The 19,824-nt window shown below is 39.9% G+C and overlaps 1 protein-coding gene across 2 annotated transcripts in view; it reads right to left on the minus strand.

Moving 5' to 3' along the window:
* Positions 1 to 422: 422 nt before the first annotated feature.
* Positions 423 to 19,824, minus strand: part of PRKCI (protein kinase C iota) — a 50,414-nt gene continuing 31,012 nt past the window's right edge. Inside the window, exons 6-18 of one of the 2 annotated variants that reach the window (XM_014526975.2) lie at positions 18,902 to 19,042; positions 17,587 to 17,641; positions 15,101 to 15,159; positions 14,513 to 14,689; positions 13,232 to 13,329; positions 12,531 to 12,617; positions 8,871 to 9,006; positions 7,369 to 7,456; positions 6,159 to 6,284; positions 5,942 to 6,021; positions 4,916 to 5,005; positions 4,468 to 4,583; positions 423 to 3,176 (exon numbers count right to left, since the gene is read on the minus strand). In XM_014526975.2, coding sequence (XP_014382461.1) covers positions 3,089 to 3,176; positions 4,468 to 4,583; positions 4,916 to 5,005; positions 5,942 to 6,021; positions 6,159 to 6,284; positions 7,369 to 7,456; positions 8,871 to 9,006; positions 12,531 to 12,617; positions 13,232 to 13,329; positions 14,513 to 14,689; positions 15,101 to 15,159; positions 17,587 to 17,641; positions 18,902 to 19,042 — 1,341 coding nt within the window. In that variant the 3' untranslated portion in view covers positions 423 to 3,088. Of the gene's footprint in view, positions 3,177 to 4,467; positions 4,584 to 4,915; positions 5,006 to 5,524; positions 5,590 to 5,941; positions 6,022 to 6,158; positions 6,285 to 7,368; positions 7,457 to 8,870; positions 9,007 to 12,530; positions 12,618 to 13,231; positions 13,330 to 14,512; positions 14,690 to 15,100; positions 15,160 to 17,586; positions 17,642 to 18,901; positions 19,043 to 19,824 lie in introns of those variants that run through there. The other variant, XR_003092232.1, reaches the window with a different exon arrangement.

Below are 19,824 nucleotides of genomic sequence, written 5' to 3' on the forward strand. Positions count from 1 at the left end.
AGCTGTGGATAAACTATTGAGAGACTCCAACTACAACCCAAAAACATCTCAAGTTATTCAACTGTTGTTAATACTGAGGCCTAGTATAAATGCTTTATTTAAAGATTTAAAAGTAAAAAGTATGCACAGATACAGGGAATGATTACACAACAATATCCAAGACATTATTCCACGTGAAAACAGTACAGTATTAACTAGAAGAGCACCCAGTTTGTATACAAAAATGAGGTTTACTCAACAAAAGCACATCATGCACCTGATGTAGATAGTTAATTCTTTCAAAAACAAGAACCTACTGTACTTGACTGTCTGTGCACAATTTCCCTGCTGAATATTAAGACAGCCACTACACACTTAACAATTCAATGTTAACAGTTAATGCCATGGCACTTAGCTTGGAAAAAAATGAAAAAGTAAAAAAAAAAACCTTGCGGTGACAACTTTTAAAAATATCTATCACATTTTGTGTTAACTAAATGATACTGAAACAGAAGGCCAACCATAAGTTAAGATTCATAAAAAGAAGTAGTGTGTATATTTTGTAACATTATCTGTAAACCGCGCCCCCCAAAAAACAAACCTTTTATTTTGCTTCAAGAATGGAAAAAACCCCAAAACATGAAAGTATTCATTAATTCTTAAATGTGTACAATGAAAAACAAAAATGCACTTCCCTATATAAAGACATTTTATTGAATATCCTATATGAAGTTATACCCCTGTGCAGGGGCAAGTTAATTCATTTAAGACAGCAGCCTTTTAATACCAGCACATTCCTGGCTTCTACACAGAGATGACTTGACTTTAGAAGTCAGAAGCTAAAGACTTCAAGATTATCACAAATATTCCTTTTGTGAAGCAAGTACTGCCTAGATGCAGTTCTAAAGATATTACAATCACTGGCTGCCCTTGAAGACAAAATTGAAATGTCACAGTAAAGCTTAAGTAACCCATTTGACCTTAAAAGGAGCTTGATTTTCATAAAAGATGAGCTCAGCACTTCCCAAAAATTACTTGTTTATTTTGAAAGTTTAGCTTCCTAACTCTAGAGAGATTTATTAGAAGACCGTGTGGGGGAAAAAAAGTCTGAGCGAGGTACTGTATTATGGCCCCAAGTAGTATTGATTGTTCTCTGTGAAGCTAACTAGTCAGTTCAGGAAAAAAAGTACATGTTTGAAGGCATTTCAATTTTGATGCTATAAATTGATAATCTTGATGCTCTATAAATTTTCAGCAGCAGAGAAGAAGGCTCATTAAAACTTCAGATGATTCTTGCTAAGTTCTGTTTGCAGAACATTAATAATTCTGCTTTTACTAATACTTAGCATGTTAGCTCACAGCTTTTCCTTGCATAATACAAATTGATTACCTCTCTCCTAAAATCCCTTTTCCTTTAAAAAGTGTTAAAATCAGAATAAAACAGATTTGGCATCCCTTCAGCCAAAGAAATTCCTCAAAAATTCAAACAAAATAGTTTGACAATTTAGCTCTCTCTGTAGTGTATATTACATTAGCTATCAACATGACAGACAAAAGAATGATACCTTCAAGCAAGTTAACTCAATTTAGTTACTCTATTTTCTAATTGCTTTGTCAGTTAGTTCATCTGAGTCCATTATAGACTCTTAGTATTTAGAGATTACAATATGTAGTGATATTATAATAATATATATCCAGAATAAGAGTAAGAGAGCCACTGTGAGGGCACTCCTTTTTTAGATACTGGGGTAACACAGAAACATGCCTTTTTCTACTGGCATAATGGAATGTTTTTCAAGCAGGATGGCAATGAGACTCCTCCTTATGTAGGCTGTAAGATAACAATTTCTGATCTGCCAAAGGAGCATCTATAAAATTAAAGAATTATGGGTGCCTGTACACAAGCACAGAGGCTGCTCTGACACACTGTAATTATAGTGTGTCGGAGCAGACTTGATTAAATTGAGTCTGCTGAAGCATGGTAATTACAGTGCTCTAGCAGCCTGTCTCATGTATCAGCATCCCTGTACTTCAAAATAGCAGCAGGGCACTTGAACTAAAGCTTGTTGAACGAGCTTTACTTCAAGTGCCGTTACCGCTATTTTGAAGTGCGAGGATGCCGATACATGGGACACTGCGACACTTTAATCAAAGAGGCTCCAAGAGCCGCTCCAATTATGAAAGCACCACCCTCCACCCCTGGAGCATGTGTAAACGTGCCCTATAACATGAAGTCCTACATTCTCAAATATTAGCTGCCCATTTCCACCAGTAATCCTAGTTTTTTCTTTTTTTACAAGTATGAACTTATTCTACTCATTTACGCTGACACTTTATACACTAATACCCTTGATGAAAAGGACAGGCTCAGAAAGGCACGTGCTTTTCACATACCAAAGCCTTTTTAATGTTATTCCTAGTTACCAGTCAGAAATAAACTGAGGAGTGTAATCTACCAGTTCTATGATGATCATCCCCTGGGATGAATCAAATGTTTCCTATTCCAAGACAGCAGTTACATTTTTGTTCTAAAAGAACAGCTGTCCTAGTGTTATTTGAGTCTGCAGGGACAACACTTCAGCTTCCACTGTCATCTAGAAATGATAAGGAAAAACAAGGTGGGGTGGGGAGGAGAAGCAAGGAAGGGAAAAGGTAGAATCTTACAAGTTACCAGACCTAGTACCTTAATCTTGCCAAGAGTATGGAAGCTATTTAGTACTATTTTATTATGTGACTGGATGCAAAATGAACTCTTGAAAAGCAGTACCAAGGTTTTTCTTCAAAATACATAGCTACATTACACAATCAGCAGATTATACAGCAAAATTCACTACATCATTTAGGCACCCTATATACCAGATTATTTATTACAATTCAACTTTGGCAAGATTGTTGAAAAAACATTTTAAATTTTTGTGCAACCCAGAGCAAGTGCTGCACAGTAGCTGGCTGCAACAATGAATGCTGAGAATCAGTGAATAAACCACAGTTAGTGGCACAGATAAAATAGTCAGTTAACCATTCTATGCAAGTGCATCCAAACAACAAGTTGCTTATCCATGCAGAAAACAGTATAACGCAACAAATGGCACAGTCTAGAAGAGGAAGATCAGACACATTCCTCAGCTGACATCAAAAGCGGATTGATATATTCAAAACCTTCAAATTCCGACTGGTCGATCTTCTTCACAATATCACTGTTAAAATAAAAACTAGTTACTATCTTGAGTCAAAAACATTGCTACTTACAATATTACTAAACTAAGAATGGCAGTTGTATAAAACAAAACAAACATACACAGTTTGTCTCAAGGGGACATATTGGGCATGTCTATATATGCGCATTTACTGTACAATACCCAAAAATTGCCACACAGTACAGGCAGCATCTACATGTGCACGCCCATACTATGCAGCAAATATGGTGACTTACGCTGACTTGGGCATAAATTTGATACCTGCATGAAGCAGGTATCAAATTTACACCAATTTAGTTACTGTGCAGTAACGCCTTACTGCACAGTGACATTGTGTGTAGACTAACTGTAGTCTCAAGTTGGTCCTCACACAGCATTACTGAGCTTTAAATGCCTACACATGTAGATGCCAGCATAAACCTGCTTACTGCGCAGTAAATGCACATGTAGACACGGCCATTCTGTAGCACTCTGCCATTAGGAACTTGCTCCCTCTCCCTTCTGTTCCCCTACATCAGCCCTATTTTCCCAGTCCACTCCTACCATTTTCTGGTCCTCCCCCTGGCATCGAAATAGGATCAGCCACTCAATCGAAGTAGAGCAACCAATGAAGTTGCCAATAAGGGTAAGAGATCCTTAGTATGTTCCATATTAAGGATGTCTTATGCAGCCAAGCTGTAGAAGGATGAAGTTTTGTTTCTTTGTTTTTTAAATTTATTTAAATTTGACCTACCTTTGTATTTCAGGCTTTGGTGGTAGGAAGCCTCATCTACACTGTTAGTTTCAAATGTATTACACTGCATCTTAACAAGGTTTTTCATTACACTGAAAACTAGCCAGTTTAAAAAAAAAATCCTTTCCCATCAAGGAATTCTCAGTAGATTCATGAGGCAAGTTCTTTGACTTCAAAATCCAGGAAAGTTCATTGAAATTTGGATGCAATAAAATTTATAAAAATAGATCATGTGGAAATGTGAATTTTTATATTAGACAAATGTTTCCTAAGGGGAAATACATAAAAGACTCAAACTTTAAAGCAGAAATTATTTACCCTTTCCACATTTCAAGCTTCTCCGGAGCATCTTTCCTATACCTAAAGGTTCTCCCTCCCCCTTTATGAATCTTGGTAAAAATGGACCAGATTTTGCAAGTGTAAAGTTACACTCTGAATGGAATTCCTAGCCCCAGCATTAGAAAGTGTGATATAGTTACCCATATGAAATACACATCTTTATTAGTTAGCAACTCAAATTCAAAATTTCAAAAACACTGTAATATACTTGATACTTACTCATCATCTGGAGTGAGCTGCACTGGTTCATTAGTGAATTGGGAATCAAAGTTATCCAGACCAAACTCCCCTGATATATTTGGTTTAAATGGAGGAACCACTTGTTTTTGTTCCATCTAGAAATAAAATTATTCCAAGATAAAAAATATGAGTTACAAGAGTTACAACTTATTCAACAGCACTTTTGTTTAAACAAGGTTGAAGATTATTGTTAAATTACCTTTTTTTGGCAAATAATACATTACTTTACTGCAGTACATGTCTATGGTTACTATATGTAAGAAGAGCCTATGGAATCTTCATATTCCTCTCTATCATTTCCCTATCATATGTAAATTTACTATTTAAAAATTTATCTGGCTATAAAGTGCTGACCCTGCTTTGTTTCAGCAAAGACATGCCCTCACATCTGAACTGTACAAACAGAAGACTCGAAACATTTACGTACCAGATCCCAGTCAACGTTGCGGAAGAATGGATGTCCCTGAATATCTGCAAATCCTGTTTGAGGATGGCAGCCTAAACGTTCTTTTGGATCCTATGGAAGACAGAATGTTTTAAAGTGTCAAATCATTTTGCAAATGGGTGCCAGAGACCAAATGCATAAGATGTTACTCATTACAGGTTTTGCTGTAAATAGAGGAAAGTAGAAAATGTGTCATTTCTTGTGTTACGCTATCTTGTGGAAATTAAAAGGAAAAAAGGTACATGACATAGTTCATGGCCCAAATAAGCTGGTTATGGTCTAAAACGAAAAAAAATTAAAGGAGAAAGCCTAACAAACCTAACCTATTCATAAATATCTACAGGTTAGCTCTCATTCAGGTGCAGCAAAGTTAGAGATGAAATGTCAATACTATGAAAACAAGTGGGGATACATGGGCAGTAGACTGTTTACGTCAGTTTTGTATACAACATTGAAATTGTGCATCTAAGACTAGATTCAAAGTAATTTAAAAGCCAAAGAGAATAGTTCAACTAATACAATACACAAATTAGGTAGAGGGAGTAATCTTTGTTCAAAAGTAAGTTAACTGGCTTTTTAAAAAAGGATCACCTGTAAAATGTTCTGCTTTGAAACAGAGTTGTTAGAAGAATCCCATTACTTCTTCCATCAACCATCTAGCAGATGATGAAATATGAAATAATTAAGAATGATTTAAATGTAGAAAGAAACTTCAGGGAAAATGATAAATAGATATATTTAGTGCATTTCTAAGCTTCTTATTTTGGGTTGAGTATCTGAAAAGTTTCAAGTTTCAAAAACAGAGGTGACACATTGATGCCATGGGTTTTTAGTTGTAAGAGTTTTGTTTTGGGCCTATCCTTTCCAGGCTAAAACCCTGTCTACCAGACTTCTACCAGAGGTCTATTTGGATGTCAGCTACATACCAATTAAAAGAGGGGGAAAAAACCTCAACACACCCCCATTTTTCCCTTGTTCTCAGTTAAAGTATATGGTTCTAGATCTTACCTTGTTAAGAAAACTTTTTAGAACACTTGCTGCTTTAACAGAGAGGGATCGTGGAATACGTATTTGCTTTTCCAAAATAACTGTAAGGAAAAAAAATTAGGGAGTCAGAATTTTGCAAGTTTGGGGGGGAGGGGTGTTTTGTTTTGTTTTGTTTTGTTTTGTTAAAGTAGTAAAAAAAGCCCACCTACCAGTATATTTTACATGTGTGGGTGCTCACCTTGAAAGAGATAATCCTCCGTGTTCTGATCAGGGTTATCAGAGCTTCCAACAATGTCAAATGGTGATCTTCCTGCCATCATTTCAAACATAAGTACACCCAGTGCCCACCAGTCTACGCTGAATCCTAGGATTTAAAAGCAAACAGTATTAAACCTCTTTCATCAAGAAGGAATTACTGAAACATTTCATTGTGAACTACAGCTATAGCCAAGCTACCTGGAAATTTACTCTGTCCTCAAGAATACAGTGATGTGCTGGATGAGATATCTACCATATATATATTTTTTATACACTTGGTGTATGTTATTACAACAGGCATACATTCTATTCACTCATTTAAATGAATGAAACATTTTAAGTTGCTTAAGTACCAGTTTACTTGACAGTTTCTGTGATGTAACACTTGTGTTTAAGTTAGAAAGCTGCAATGGTAGAAGGAAGAAAAAAAAAAAAAAAAAAAGGCAAATGACCTAATTCTGAAGAAACAGCTGATTTACCAGAAGAGAAGAGAAAAAGATAAATTTACCTGAAAGACAAGAAAGGATAGAACTGCTTGCCTTAAAAGAGGAATTGAGACATAACAAGAAAACCCAATGCTATAGATTAGGTGCTACTTCTCTCTAGCAGCACAGGGAAATATTCAATTAAATTAAAAAAAAAAGAGGCAGAAAATTCCAAAGCTATTAAATACTTTTTTTCTACCAGGGTATAATTTAACTATGGAATTCATTGTTGTAGAATGTCAAGGAGTTAGATCCCAAATGCAGAGATCAGCAACCTTTTAGGATAGTGGGTCAGCACAGGCTGCTCATCCCTTCTGCAGGATACTCAGCCTTCCATGCTCTGTGCTGAAGGATGGTCTCTCTCATTCCCCCTCCCGCTGCCCCCTACCCCCTCGCATGGGGTATCCGCTTTCTGAGGGTCACTGCAAGAGACCAGCCCTCAGCACAGAGCAGGGAGGGTCGAGGCAGCAGCAGGCAGCTTGAGAGGGAACCCCCTTTAAAAGGACAGGAGTACTCACTGCCCCAGGTCACCAACTCTCCTGTCTCACCCCCACTCCATCTTCCCCCATCCCTGATTATCCAGTCAGTTATACACCCGCCTTTCAGTAGTTTCATTTTGACCATTTCCTTTGCTTATTTATTAAATAACAAATGCACCAAGCTCTAGTGTACTTCATGACATAGCACTGCGTTAAGTCAAATTACCATAATCCTCTCCTCGCAAGATCTCAGGAGCAATGTAGTTGGGAGTCCCACAGAAAGTGCTGGTTGTATCTCCAGGCCTTAACCCTTCCTTCAGAAAAGAAAATAAGGGTCAGGGGAAAAACAGAGTTTTAGTTAACCAAAAATTCCTTACCATACTTTGTGGGAACATCTACACATGCACTTTACTGTATATTAGATTAATTTAATGCACAGTAAAGTGTCACCATCTACACATGCGCTGTAATTAATGCACAGTAGATTAATTTACTCTGGTGTAGGATAGTCCTGCCAGATATCTTACGCCACTGTAAATTACTGCCCTTATATACACAGGTAGATGGTGACGTTGGGATTAGTATATTTAGTTGCATTAATTGCACAAGTAGATGTGACCAGTTTTTATGTAAAAAAGCCCTGTAAAAAATAAATCATTAGTTAGTCTTAAATAGATCTGTATGTAATCTGTATGCAAAGTGCTATCTTTAGAGATGAAATTTATGCAGAGCGTAGAGTGCACAATGTGTTGAGAAAAGCTGTGCATCTTCATTATACCTGTCTGAATATGCTGTTTTAAGCATTCTTAAAGAATGAAGCTATTTTACTCCTTTTAGATGTTTAATTTAAGCTACAAAAACAGCATATTAAATGCATGTTTGTTAAAAAATGTGTTTTACATGGAGTCATCTTAAATTAGGAAAAAGAGTTGAGGATATAATGATTTGCAATTCTATTCTATTGCACACAAAGCAAAATAGATTTAAAATGTTTATAGTAAAACTGAAGTTCCAGTGCAAACCTAGTTTTATTTAATAACAAAAGCTGAAACCACTCAAAGACAAAGTCCAAAGAAATTCAGACTACTGAATATTTCTATTATCCAGTCAATATAAAACTGATCTAATAACAAAGGTCCGGTGGAGACTAAAATGAAAAAAAGTTCAAAGTCCGGTTTAAATAAATCCTTTTATTCTAGTATGCAAGACTGGCACTCTGTATGTCTAGTTCAAACCCTTATTTACAGAGGTGGTTTAGCAGAGTTGATCATATCAAAATAGCAGGATATTATGTGTCACTGAACATAGGAATGATCACTTCAGAGTTTACTTAAAAAACAAAACAAAAACAACCTGCCATTATTGAACCAGCACATCAAATAAAAGGTTTTTTTTAAGTCATGTAACAGCATAGGGTTGAAGTACTGGTATCAAGGGGATTATACAAAAATGCCAGAGTTAATAAATTGTCACACTGGGAACTATCTTGTTTACATATTATATACACAACTGAAATCTTAATTTGAAATGTGTGCGTAGTCTTTCTTTGAATAATATTTTTCCTGCTTTCTTCATCTGCAGACTGTATACATCTTTTTGTTCTACCTGAGGTGTATGCAAGTTGATGCAACAGACTTAAATCCAGCTAGAAAGATACTATAATAAATTACAGAGAAGGTACCTGAAAGTGTCGCATTGTATTTGTCTGGAAGTTAATTTTCCCCTCACCTTGCACATGCCATAATCTGTGAGTTTAATGTGTCCCTCAGAATCCAGTAATACATTGTCCAGTTTCAAATCTCTGTAGATTATCCCTCTTTCATGCAGGTAGTTTAATGCTAGGCTGATTTCTGCAGAATAAAACCTAGAAATGAAGAAAGATGCTTTTTAGATAAACACTCTTCAGTACTTCATAATCAAGTCACTTCAGAATAATCCATAGTGAAGCAAGAAAGCAACCTTCCGAGTGAATGTAAGTGAAGCAGGAAGACAATGGTGGCCAACATCCTGCTACTCTGAGGGTTGTTAAAATACACTTGAGATCCAAAGACCATGCCCCCCCTACAGAGTATGACAAAACCCCACAGTCTGTACCAATCTAACCCTGACCCCAAATATGGCAACTGAACTGACCCTGAGCAGTGAGGCAAGACCCTCTAGCCAGCAACCTCCAGCTTTATATCCCAGCAGGAGCACTGGCAAAGCACTGGCACATCTCAGTCAAAATCCCCAGCCTTGACTCTAGCGAACACCCAATGCTTCTGAGAAAGGTGAAACGCGCCCCCTAACAAACATACAGTGGCAGGAAAGGGGAAAAAAGATTCCTTCCCGGCCCCATGCAGCAACCACTGAAGCCCAGAAGTGTGGGAAACACCCATAGCATAGCATAGGCATAGCTATTCCTAGATCACCACTGACCAATGCTTGTCCAATCTCTTCTTGAACACCTCCAGTGATGAGATTCCACAACTTCCCTAGGCAGTCTACTCCATTGCCTCACTGTTCTAAGAGGGAAGAAGTTTTTACCGATATCCATTCTAAACCTACTTTGCTGCAACTTATAGCCACTGCTCCACGTTCTGCTCTGTAGTAAGAGAAAATGTTTTCCTTTCAGATATTTGAAGACTGCTATAAAGTTCCCTCTTAAGCACCTTTTCTGCAAGCTCAACATGCCTATTTCCTTTATGTCAATTTCCTCCAAAATAACTATTTGCTACTGCCCTTCATATGACTTGTCTTCTACGTCTTTTTATCATTTTTGTTGCCTGCCTCTAGGCCCTGTCTAACTTTTCCATGTCCTTTTTAAAATGATGAGCCCAAAAATGCACACTACTCTAGCTGAGGCCTAACCAGCACTAAGAGGCACTATCACCTCACGTGTCTTGCACTTAATGCTTGTACTGATCCGGTCCAAAAATCACAGTTGCTTTTTGTGCAGCTACGTCACACTGCACATGCATTTTGAGTCTGTGATCCACGAAGACTCCTAAATCTTTCCCTGTCATGCTGCCATCCAGCCAGGTGTCATCCATTTTGTATCCGTGTTTTCAATTATTCTTCTTAAGGTATAAGACCTTGTATATGCTGGCACTGAATTTCAGCGTTAGCTCTAGCCCAGCTTTCCAATCCATCACAATCATTCTGCATTGTACTCCTGTCCTCAGTGTTCACTATCCTTCCCAGTTTTGTGTCATCTGCAAATCTGCTCAAGAAGCTCTCTATTTCACCATCCAAATAATTAGTAAACATGTTAAAAGGCACTGGGCCCAGCAGAGATCCCTCTGGGACTCCACCTGAAACCTCCTGCCACTCTGGCATGGATCCATTTGTAATTTACCCTTTGCTTGCAGTTATTGAGCCAATTTTCTATCCACCTTATAGCAGTTCTGTCTATCCCACATGCCTCCACTTTATTTATGAGAGGGTCATGTGGGACTCTGTCAAAAGCCTTGACAAGTCTGAATATAGTATATCTACTGAATTCCCTTCATCCACTCAAGTAGTTACTCTGTTGAAGAAGGAGATTAAGTTTGTTTGGCATTATTTGCTCTTCATAAACCCATGCTGGCTGCTTGTGATCAACCTTTCCTCATCCAGATGCTTGCACACAGACTTCCTTATAATATGCTCCAGGAACTTCCCAGACATTGAGGTGAGGCTAACTGGTCTGTAGTTCCCTGTGTCCTCCCTTTAAGCCTTCTCTAAAGAGGGGCACTATGTTGGCCCTTTCCAGACATCTGGTATCTTGCTCATCTCCCAAAACTTTGTAAATATTATTGCCAAGGACTCTGAGATTTATTCTACCAGTTCCTTCAGTACCCTGAAACTCATCAGACCCTGCTGACTTGAATTCATTCAGGCCCATCACAAGCTCTCTGACTGTTTCTTATAACTCATCCCTCTGGCTGTCCATATGATAATTACCCAAATAATCCTTATTAGCTGGATTTGGAGGATTCAGGGTGCATTCCAGATATATAGGATATATTGGTGTACAACCCCCCTCTCCCCCCTCCAGTTTGGAGGAGTAGTTCACTAATATCCCATCCTGCTTTGCATTCTCCACTCTGGCCACATCTTCACCCTCAACTGCTCCAATTTACAATGACTGGAAATGATTGTATGCTATATTTTAAAAGGGGTAGAGCCAGAAAAAAAGCCATTTCTTGCCTAATTCACTGTTCCAGCAGAGGACCTTCCCCTTAAATATTTCCATGTCCTCAGCTTAAGAACTTTTGCTATGCATCTGCCAACTGCTGCTGCCAACATGCACTCCAGCCCATCACATAAAAAGGAAGTCCCTGAACTCACCACACAAGGTGGTAATGGGGTTAAGGTGTAACAGGCCCTGCCACAGGAACCAAAGCAAGGACCAGAGAATATCCCCACAGAGCAGCGACCAGATCAGAACAGAGTCCAAACTGTTCTCTCACCTTTGAGGACAGCCCTGAAGCCTCTTGAGTCTACTGGCACCCAGACTGCACTGACACTGCTCCAAACTATCTGTTAGTGACCCCTCTCCCCACTTCCTTGAGAAGCTACCTCATAGGACCCCTTAGCATCAGAAATGCTGATGAAGTCAGCGAGTAAATATTTTGTGTTAACCCATGCTGGTTCAGTGCTGTACTAGACTTTTCTCCTTCAGTTGCTAGTGGTGAGGTTGGCTGTCACATGCTACATGGCAGCTCATGAGAGTCACCATAGAAGCAAACAGTACAAACCAGCTCTCTCACTAAAGCACTGCAAGTTCTGTAAGCAGGCTACTGCAAACCACTATATTCAAGTACAGATCTAGTCTCTAGCCTCTCCACCAAACCTCAAGCTGTACTTATAGCTGCATAAAAGCCATCACACTTTGGTCATGCCTGCTTAGGAACTAAATGTAAACTTCAGATGCAGGGTATGTTCAACCCAAGCTTTTTCCACCCTTAGGAAGTACAGGTTTCTCCTGCTCTCAAGTGGTTAACTGTCCCTATCCACTTCTCTAGGACTTCAATACAAGTCATCCTTGTGTTTAGCAAATCACATCTAGTGGTGCTTCCCTTTAGCTTTGGAAAACAGGTACTTTTGCTGGCCTTTCATTAAATAGGCCAGATCATGTCCTCCAATGCTTGCTTGTTCCTTGCCTGGCCATATGATCATGGGACGAAAGGTAGTATGTAGTTGTAGACTCTGTGATAGAAGGCTATATACACCACCAAGACTTGATGGTATCATGTATGCAACACACTGAGGAGCTGAAGCTGCTGCTCCAACCAGCATGAAATTGCCCTGCCTGTACCTCTTGGGGCCTTCTTGTGGCTGATCAGCATAGGTTTAGAACTGAAACATCACATCAGAAAACCCAATTTCTTGTGGGGGGAAAAAATATCCTAAATTAAAACATACCTGGCATGCTCCTCTGGCAATTTCCTCTGCCGCTGCATATGAAACATTAAGTCTCCTCCATTGACATATTCTATAACAAAAAATAGTCTGAAACACAAAAGGTATATTACATAAGTGATTGTTTCAGCTATGCGTACAGCCTTTGTTGTTGTTCTGTTTTTGGACCCTTTAAAAAACAGAATTACCACTATCTGGCAAGATTCCTCCTTCCCTCCCCTATATAATACGGCTGGCCTACGCCATGAAAGTATTGGCACATTTCCATTTCCTTTCAGTGCTCTCTTCAAGCAGTGAAACCCCATGTAAAGAGTCAACATATACAATTTCTTCTGGGGTTTCCTTTCCTGATGAAAGAAACTAATTAACCTTTTACTCTCTAACTATTATTGTGATCATTTTATCAAATGTATGTATGATTCCATCTCCTGCACATACAGAAGATACTGCATGCCTTTGCAGTTATGTTCAATTACCATATCTACTTTTCTACGCAACAATCACACGCATCTTAATAAGTTTCAAAATTCAACTTTTCGTCTTTCCTCAAACTACTCTTACTTTGTCCAGGGCCAGTAATCTTAGCATTGTATTTTGCACTATCACTTCCTCATTCTTTTTAACAGTTGATCCATACCCAGGAGTTTCGGTAACACTTTGGAATAACAATAGAATATCTTTTGTGGTAAGTGTCTGACTTTTACCTGCTTTCTGTCTGGAAGCAAGAGTGCAGTCCAACAAGGAAGGGATGATTAGAAGCCTGTTCAAACACATGTTTCTCTGTCTGAACCCAATCAATGTCCTGTTTAAAAAAAATTTCAAGCTCAGAAAATATTTTTCTTAGAATTATCAGACACACAGAGAAACATTTACATCTCTCCTTAGCTTTAGGAAAAAAATATTAGATAACTCACAGTTTAATTCCTTTGATCAGTTTACCTCTGCATTAGACAACTCAGTTACCAAAATAAGAGACTACCTAATGTTGTCTACAACTCTTTCACTTTAATTATGGTACATATGTATGAAGACTGCATTTTCAGAACACTAATAACAGAAGATCATCCCCATCAGAAAAACTGAAAGTCTGAGTAGAGAAAGGTGAAGTAACACAAGGGCTGAGGAATTAATGGGTAGAGCTTGAAGAGTTTATGGGTAAGAAAAGCACTGAAAATGAAGCTTGATTCTGAATATGTACACTAAAGTAAAACCATAAGGAATAATGGATGTTCGTCCACACCTTATATTTGTCAAAATGGGTGCCTCATATTAAAGTAGGTACTCAAGTCATAATCAAAGACTTCACAAATGTTAAGACACATTGAAATGAAGCTCCAGTCAAAAAAGCAATTAAACTTGCAATGTGGTGTTCCCTGTTTGGTCTAAGTGACTTGATATATTAAGAATTCTCAGTTTAGTTTAGTTAAGAAGCTTTTCTTAACTACATGCGTCACAAACTCAGCACAGAAAATGCAAATCAAGCCAAGTTATCTACATAACTATCACCAATAAAGCATTCTGTAGGGACTGGTAGGCCTTCAGCAATATCTACAAAGTCCTACACCCTCCCACATATTTGCAATTAATAGGTCCTTTAAATGAAATTTATGAGGAAATTCTGTTGTAGTCACAGGCAATATGGACTCCAAACTAATAACTGACATGCCAATACTGAAGTTTACAAAGGGAGGCCAACTGTCAGAGAACATAGCTTCTTAGTATTCTCCTTCAAGGGAATAACTGAAGCTCATATTATAAAAGTCAAACCTGGAAATTCAGTCAGTTACAAACATGCCAATGAAGATCTAAATGTGGTAGCCTGTTCCATGAGCTTTCAATATTATTTATTTGAAGAAAAAAAAAAAGCCAACATGCATTTAGACAAATCTCTGAATATAGTGAAACTGCAAGCCTAATGTATGAACACCAGATGCAAATTCTCCAAAGAAAGAGCTGTCTGCTCCACTCCTACAAGCATTTCTTACCTCATCATCATTGACTAGTTCTTTCTTCACAACTTTCATTGCATAAATACGTTCAGTTTTCTTTAATCGAACAAGAAGTACTTTAGCATAGCTGCCTCTTCCAATTACCCGGAGCAGATCAAAATCCTGAAGGCCCAGACTAGAGGAAGCTTTGCCACTTTCTCTAATGCTCATTGCCTATTAAGAAAGATTAAAATAATTGAGCAAACTTATTACTACTACATTATTAACCACAGTTCTTTGAGAGAATGAGGCTCACATGGTTTATACAGTTATTCTGCTGCAATAACGATTAATAGTTATCCTTTATTTTTCTCAAAACTGCTTTGAATTTTAATATTAAAACTACCAGGGAGTAGAGATTAGAGATGTTTTAAAGATTTTTACTGCACCTAGAATTCTGTACAACTCCAATCTATATAATCTCACAAGTGGACAAGTTTGAAAACTGTACGAGTCGATGGCTTCAGTATAGTTTACATGTGTGTCAATGTCCAAATCATTAGGATTTATAATTGTAAAGATGCTGATGGTAGGAAGCTATTCAAGGACCATATCATCTCTTAAACTGGAATACTAAGACATTACCTCTTTTTCTTCACCAACATGATCCAAACTTTCATGACTTGAAGGATTATATGGAATTACTAGGGGAACAAAGCAAAAGAAGTATTCAATATATGCATTAAAATTAAGACCAGAGATACTTTCTATTGCCCAGAAGGCACCAGTGCTAGATTAGTTAAATTTATTTTACCAGCTAAACCTTTTTGAATATCCATATTAATTCTTTCATCAATTGCCCACTGCCGATTAGAACATTATTATAAATTTTAAAATTCTGACCTATGGAAGTATGACATCTTGCTTTATCTGCACAGAGCTCTCATGCAGTGCTTTCTACAGACTTGGGCAATGGTACAGTACAAACTGACTTCCTTTGTGTCCTGTAGTTGTAATAGTAACGAGGGCTGCGCAAAGCTTCAGTCCCTGATTTGATTCGACAGAGATTCAGCCTGATTCAGTGGCTGAATCTCCGAATTGAATCAGGAGACCCTTTAATCTCTCCAAATCAAATTGGAACCTTCCAAATCGATTTGGAGAGATTCAGCAATTCGGACATAGACACAGCTTTAAATGTTTTTTCTACATACCTCTAGGTAGCAGGCAGCTCGTAAATGCTGTGATGCTGGGGCAGATGGAACCTTCCACAGGAGGGCGGGGGGCCCCCAGCATGCTCGACAGCAGACCAGGAAGTGGATCAGAAGCACTTCTGGTCCACTTCCAGGTCCACCAGGGAGAGCGCCGGGCCCCCCACCGCACCCCCCCAGCTCGGCGTCTGGTGCCTCCTGGGTTTGGGAAGGCACCTGGGGTCCTCCCATGGCTGATCGCCAACTCCCTGGTGGACTCAAAAGTGGACCAAAAGTACTTCCGGTCCACTTCTGGGTTTGCCGCCGAGCACGCGGGGTGGGCTCCCCCGCACTCCTGTGGGATGCCCCATTCACCCCAGCACCGTAGCATTCACGAGCTGCGCCTGGTACCTCGAAGTATCTAGAAAAAACATTTAAGCTGCGTTCCTGTCTGAATTGCTGATTCACTGAATCAGCATCGAATCTTCAGATTCGGCCAAATCAAATCAGGGACAGTGATACAAATCAACAAATCGAATCGGATTCAGGCCAAATCCAAATCCGAATCGAATAGGGCCAGTTTTGTACGCTCCTAATAGTAACTATGGCTGTGCGAAGCTTCTGGTGCTGATTCGATTTGAAGAAGAGTCGGTCGATTCAGTGGCTGAATCTCCACATCTGAATCGAATCAGGGACCAATAAAAAGGTCTGAATCGATTCAAAGCTCTCCAAATTGATTTGGAAAACATTTGGAGAGCTTTCCGGGCAGTCTCCACTCGCTGCTAGACCTGGACTCCGTGCCGTGAAGTAGGCGGGGAGGGGGGGCGGGGCGCGGCAGCAGCAGAAGAGGGGGAAAGGGGACCATGGGAGGACCCCTGCAAGGTCCCATCTCCTGCCTGCTCCCCCAGCCCCCTTGAGTGCCCACCCCTGTCTGCTCTCCCAGCCATGTCAATGGCTGCCCTGCCGGGCCCTAGCGTCCTGGTGCTTAAAAAAGCCCCGCATTCACCGGCTCCTGCTGGGGGGCCGGGGGGGGGGCGCCGCAGCTGTGCAATCCCTGGTGCCCCCCACTGCCACACGCTGTGTGTGAGGGCTCTACCAGAGCCCCCATCTCCAACCTGCTCTACCAGCCCCATCGATAGCTGCCCCACCTGGATCCAGCTCCTGGTTCTTAAAAAAAAAAAAAAAAAAAAAAGTCCTGCACTCACTGGCTCCTGCAGCAACCATCAGAGCCACTGGGGGCTCATAGCAGTGTCCCCCCCACACACCGCAGGGCAGCAGGGGTAGCAGGGATCTCCCCCCTGCCTGGCAGGAGCCAGTGAGTGCAGGGCTTTAAGAGCCCGGACACTGGGGCCAGGCAGAGGAGGTGCCTGTTTGATTCTGAGTTTCAGCAGCAGCTGAATCTCCAAATCAGATTCAGCTGAATCGATTCCGGACAGTGATTCGAATCACCGAATCAAATCACTGTCCCTCAAACTGGCCAAATCTAAATCAAAAACTAGCTGCTTCATACAGGTCTAATGGGAACTAGATTCAAATTCCAAATGTGATGACTACCAATCTTACATATACAAGGAATAATATGGTGAGGCATCTGGGACACTGATCTAGGAGATATGACTAGATATCAATTCTAATTATAGCTAACTAAATTATTTATAGTGTTACACAGAACCGCAAACTATTTTTATAAACCCTCTTAATGAAGTGTAAATCTAAAACATCAGGTGGGTCATATTTGTTCTCCATCTTCATAATTTTTTCTTAAACAGACTTCATTCCTTTTTCCCCTGAACACAACTAACTAGTGTCATTTTAATAATAGCTTACAGTTATTCCTTGTAAAACGTTTTATTTTCATTATGATGAGTTTAAAAACAAAATTTTAACTGATTAAATTCCAGCAATTTCAGGTACTTTAAAGAGTACTTAATGTATTAGCTTTACCTGGTTCTATGTTATCTGGATGCACTGATGATTGATCCATAGGTATTATAGGCTCCTGAAAATATTCAGAGTAATGGTTTATATAGTTTACCAATTACAGATTAATACAATGTAATCTGGCTTTGGGACTGAATTTGTAGAAGGATCAACACAAGCAGTTACCCTTTTGAGTCTGAGAAACTCAAGCTCTTTGAAAAGGGGATTCCAGGTTACTAAGTCTCTTTCTAGTAAAAGAGTGTACTGTGGGTAATCTTTAAGGACCAAAACAGTTAGGTTTTTTACTAAATCAAGCAACAGCCATATGGCATTGAATTCAGTTAGTTACTAGAAATGCGTGGAGAAACTAGCACTTTTCCAATTCTCCTTCTCCCACTCACCTGGGCAGAGGAAGTTACAGTGACTGGCTATGAAAGGGTAAGAGTTTTTTCTTTGTCCTCAAATAACATTTCTATCTATTGACTATTCCAGGGACAGCCAAATTACAACAAATTGAATTCACAGCTATGAACTGAGGTTATACACATGCTCCGGAGTTGGGGAGTGCGGGGAGGCACTTTAATTAGAGAGGCTCTGAGAGGTGCTCTAATTAAAGCGACCGCAGCTTCATGTGTATTCAGCATCCTGCACTTCAAAATGACAGCAGGGGTGCTTTAACTAAAGCTCATTTGAAGAGCTTTAGTTAAAGTGCCCCACTGCCATTTTGAAACACAGGGACGCTGAATACACAAGCAGCAGAGGCTGCTGGAGCATGCTAATTAGCAAACTCCAGCAGACTCTAGGGAATCTACTACATCAAGAGTAGGGGCAACCTTTTCTGGCTGTAGGTAAGAGTTGGGTCAGAGATGGATGGGTGGGCACTAGGACCCTGCTGCTGCCAGTGTTTGTCCCCCCACTACAGCAGAAGGCACCCCACAGAATACAGAACCTGAAGTCCCACGTCTGAGGACCAGATCCAAAGATTCTGCGGGCTGTAGGTTGCTGACCACTGTACTGGATCATGAGGCCTAGGAACTAAACACTGCTAACTTACTGGGTAGCTTTAGACAAATCAGTTTCTTTGCCCAAGTTTTTTTTCCTGAAAATGGAGATATTTCTTACCTAACATGTTTGCATATCATTAGAGGAGTACAACTAGCATCAGTGAAATTAATGGTGGAAGAGTACATTTTATTCCTGAGAAGCAAAGTGAAATACAACTATCAGCACCTCTCCGGTAATCACAAAGAATCTCAATGTTGTAGTTACACGCTCCATGCTCAAGTCACTATTCTGTAGTGTTTTGTTTCAGAGGAGTGATTAGATGAAGTTCACTTACCGGTGGAAGTGCATGGCGACCACATTCAATGTTGACAAGTTTGTGACACTTCTTGTGAACAAGGAGTTTGCAGTTGATGCACTTATAGCCCTGACGCCCCAGGCCCCATATTCGGTCAGTACATATGGCACAATGAGCTCTCTAAAAGGACAAGTCAATAAAATTCAGACAAAGAATGATCAAACTCATAGTACCTTTTCATTACTTGTATTATTGTAAAAATATAAGAACTTGAATGAGGGGCCCTGCATTCTTGTTAATGGACATAAAAAGTTGGTCCCTGCACCAAAGGGCTTGCAATCTAAGTGTAAGCAAAAGCAAATGGGTGGAGACAAGAGATAAGCAACACAAAGTAACAATAAAATTAGAGGTGCACCAATAAAGATTTTCTTGGTCGATACTGATAGCCAATGATTAACCAACCGCATTGGCCGACGCCAATCCAGTAACAGCACAAGGCATTTTAAACTACGAACATAAATAAATCTTTTTTTTTTGGTTGTTTTCCAATTATAACACACATGCACATGCCTTCTGCCTGCTCCAGCCCTCGATGAGGAAGGCAGTGACCACCTTATTCCCAAGCACATCAACCCCTCGCCCACAGCTCTTACTGCAGCTCCGCTCCCCACACAGTCCATGTTGCCATCTCAGGTAGGGAGGGCAGACTCCCGCGCAAACAGTGGCACTGGACGTGTTTTGAGCCCTAGAACATGCCATTGCCTCAGCACCGGCGGGCCCCACACAGCCGAGCTCCCGTGGCTGCTGGGGAGAAGCCACTTTTGCAAAGGCGCCCAGTGCCCAGTGGAGCAGAATGTCCCTCATGCAGTCTTACCCTGCCTGTGCAGAGCCCAACATCTCCACAGTCCTGTCATTCAAGCCCCCGCTGCATGCGTGATGTTGCTGTGGCAGTGGCAGGGGCA

The sequence above is a fragment of the Alligator sinensis genome, unplaced genomic scaffold (genome assembly GCF_000455745.1).
Source record: "Alligator sinensis unplaced genomic scaffold, ASM45574v1 scaffold1733_1, whole genome shotgun sequence".
Lineage (NCBI taxonomy): Eukaryota > Metazoa > Chordata > Crocodylia > Alligatoridae > Alligator > Alligator sinensis.